Source organism: Trichechus manatus, unplaced genomic scaffold (genome assembly GCF_000243295.1).
Source record: "Trichechus manatus latirostris isolate Lorelei unplaced genomic scaffold, TriManLat1.0 scaffold00249, whole genome shotgun sequence".
In the NCBI taxonomy this organism is placed as follows: Eukaryota; Metazoa; Chordata; class Mammalia; order Sirenia; family Trichechidae; genus Trichechus; species Trichechus manatus.
Genome location: NW_004444185.1, coordinates 2,440,079 through 2,443,363, shown reverse-complemented (window position 1 = coordinate 2,443,363; position 3,285 = coordinate 2,440,079). Strand labels below are relative to the sequence as shown.

The 3,285-nt window shown below is 49.5% G+C and overlaps 1 protein-coding gene across 1 annotated transcript in view; it reads right to left on the bottom strand.

The window, feature by feature from the left end:
• Positions 1-882: 882 nt before the first annotated feature.
• The window catches only part of GPR55 (G protein-coupled receptor 55), a 6,904-nt gene continuing 4,501 nt past the window's right edge, over positions 883-3,285 (bottom strand). Inside the window, exon 2 of the mRNA XM_004389516.2 lies at positions 883-2,261. Within this exon, the coding sequence (XP_004389573.1) occupies positions 1,117-2,115 (999 nt within the window). The 5' untranslated portion in view covers positions 2,116-2,261 and the 3' untranslated portion in view covers positions 883-1,116. The remainder of the gene's footprint in view (positions 2,262-3,285) is intronic.

Genomic DNA, 3,285 nt, shown 5'->3' with positions numbered 1-3,285 from the left:
TCTGCATCTGTTTCCTGTGGCCTCTTGGCCCTTGGGCCTCACGCCTGCATCTGCCCTGCTGGGGCAAGTGTTCCAAGGCTCTGTAGCTCCACTGGTAAGTGCCTGGAGGCACCCGACTCCTCCAGAAAGCCTCTTGCACACAGGCACTCAGCTCTCTCCTCCGTGGGTCGGCTCCAGAGCTGTCTCACACTGGTCTCCTGGTTCTGCTGCTGTTGGTTCTCTGCTGCTGCTGGTCTTTTGCCACTGCCACTCCTCTATCCATTCAGAGTTTCAAAACCACTTCCACATTTTAGGTATCTATTACAGCAGCACCCCACTCTCTGTACCAAATGCCTTAGGCTGGGTTCTCTAGAGAAGCAAAACCAGTAAAGCATATAAATATATAGACAGAGAGATTTATATCAAGGAAATAGCTCACACAAGTGTAGAGGCTAAAACGTCCCAAGTCCACAGATCAGGGTAGAGGCCTCTCCCGGTTCACGTAGCCACAGAAGCTGGTGAACCCAAGGTCGGCAGGTCGGAGAGGGGCTCCTGCTCCCAGGCTGTGAAGGTCAGTGAATTCCAAGATCAGCAGACAAGACAATCAATTTCCTCCTGATTCACGTAGATGCAGGGGCTGGCGAACCCAAGGCTGGCAGGTTGGGGAACCAGACTCTTGCTTGCAGGCTGAGAAGTTCGACGAATTCTGAGATCAACAGGTGAGCTGCTAGCTCAAGTCCCATGAACCAGAGGTGAGACAACAAGAGGCAGCTGCTGAGTCTGGAACAAGCCAAAAACCTTGGCAAGGCGAGCAGGCAGAAAGTAACCGGTGGAAGGCAGAGAGATGAAACTGAGGGGGCAGTGAGCTGCCACAGGCCCCACCTTCGCCAGTACCACCGAGCAGATTCCATCATGGGGGTGATCACAACATTATACAACTACTAAAACACAGAGAATAATGGTTTAGCCAAGTAGACAGACAATCTTAACCACCACACTGTCTGTATTTGGGGGAAAGGTCTTTAAGGTACAATGAGCAAAGATGGCGTTCATTCAGCATCAAAATGGTAAGCGTCCCAGTGATTAGTGCTGTATGTTTCATCCCATCACATCAAATACCTTGGAACAAGACACCTGCTACTGGAATTCAGGGCTGGGGTTTTCTTCCTCTGACAGAGCTTCTCTTCCCTCAGTCCTGGTGATCATGGTGTCCTGGAGGACCAGGGAGGCTGTGGAAGGCCGGTGTACTATAATGTCCATGCGGAATTCTTTGATGACAAAGTAGTAGCAGAAAACATCCAGGCAGCAGTTAATGTTGGAGAAACACAGGGACAATTGCAAGAACAAGCTGATGTTCTGTTTAGCCCTGCACTCCAGGATAAAGCCATTCCTCACCAGGAACTGCAGGAAGAAACCCAGGTGCACCGGTAGAAAGGAGACCACAAAGACAGCCAGACTGGCTGCGATCGTCCAAATGCTAGCCTTCTGCTGGACCCAGTCCTGGGTGTGGGCCCGACGGCCAATGAGGATGTGAATGCTCTTGGAGGAACAGAAACCAATGATGCCCAAGGGAAGAAGGAACCCGAACACCTCCAAGGGGAAGAAGGTCTCTGCCCTCCAGGTACCATCGGACATGTTGTGGAAGCACTTGTACTCTTCCGTTTCCCCATGGAAGCTGTAGACAGGGATACTCCCAGCCCACACCAGGACCCAGATGCTGCAGCAGATTATGAAGATCTTCCCGGGTGAGCGGAGGTGGCTGACCAGGAGTGGGTAGCGGATGGCCAAGAAGCGGTCCAGACTGATGAAGCAGATGGTGAAGATGCTCCCGTACATGCTGATGAAGTAGAGGCACTCCACCATGGTGCAGAAGGAAAGAAAATGTACCTGCGTGCGGGAGAGCACCATCCTGAATGGGAGGGAGAGCACCAGCAGCAGGTCGAAGACCGCCAGGTTGATCATATAGATGCAGGTGGCAGCATAATCTGGCCACCTCTTCTTCAGGATGGTGCTGAAGCCTCTGATGGCCAGCAGGTTGAGCACTAAGCCCAGGATGAAGGTGGGGATGTGGACTGCCAGCTGTAGGACTTTCATCAGCTCATCCACGTCATTGAAGGAGCAGTTTAGTGGGCTCATGTTCTTTCCTGCAGCGCCAACAACAGATTGGATGAGGTTCCTTTCACTCTCCTGAAATGATGGGCTCAAACGTCTTTGTCAAGAGGAATAAGCACTTCCCCTTTATCACACCACAATTTGTGTTCTGGAATAACAATTAGAGAACCCTGAAAAGAAAGAGAAAATGGACATGACCTCTGCTACCCAGATATAACCACTGTTACCTTTTTGTGTATACCATTACAGACTTTTGTACACAGACACACACACATATTTTTCTTTTGCAAAAATGGAACCATACTGTGCATGAATGTTTGTTCCCCCTACTCCCCACCCTTTTTTTTTCAATTAGAACTCCTTCTGTTGTAAGCAGTAACAACAACACAAAACTGGACCCAGACTGGTTTAAAGAGAGAATGTCACAACTGGAAACATGACAGCTAGGACAGGCTGACTTCAGGTGCAGCTAGGTCAGAGATTCCAAGGCTGTGACCAAGACCCAGCCCCTCTTTCTCTGCTCTCCTTCATCCAGAGAGTTGGACAGAGTTGACCCCACCACTGACTCTAGGTGATGGCAGTCAGCACATCACCCTCCCCTGGACACTGTGACTGGCTCAGGAATGGACATTTTGGCTCAACCAGGGGCAATGAAAAGCAATAAGACTCTTGCATGGGTTGCTAGGCAGGAAGCCATGCGCTCTTCTTATTTTTAAGACCCTATATGCAATGCAGGAAACTCTGGTGGCTTAGTGGTTAAGAGCTACGGCTGCTAACCAAAAGGTCAGCGGTTTGAATTCACCAGGCGCTCCTTGGAAACTCTATGGGACAGTTCTACTCTGTCCTATAGGGTGGCTATGAGTCAGAATCAACTCACTGACAACGGGTTTGGTTTTTTTGTTTATATGCAATGCAAGAAGCCCTGGTGGTACAGTGGTTATGCATTCGGCTGCTGACCAAAAGGTCAGTGCTTAGAACCAACCAGCCTCTCCACAGGAGAAAGATGTGGCAGTCTGCTTCCGTAAAGATTTACTACTTAAGAAACCCTGTAGTATAGTTCTACTCTGTCCTATAGGGTCGTTGTGAGTTGGAATCAACTTGATGGCAATGGGTTTACATGCAGTGCTATCTAATAGTATCCCAACCCTCTCTAACCTATAACAAAAAAGGGGAAAAAAGACAGCTCTATAGATG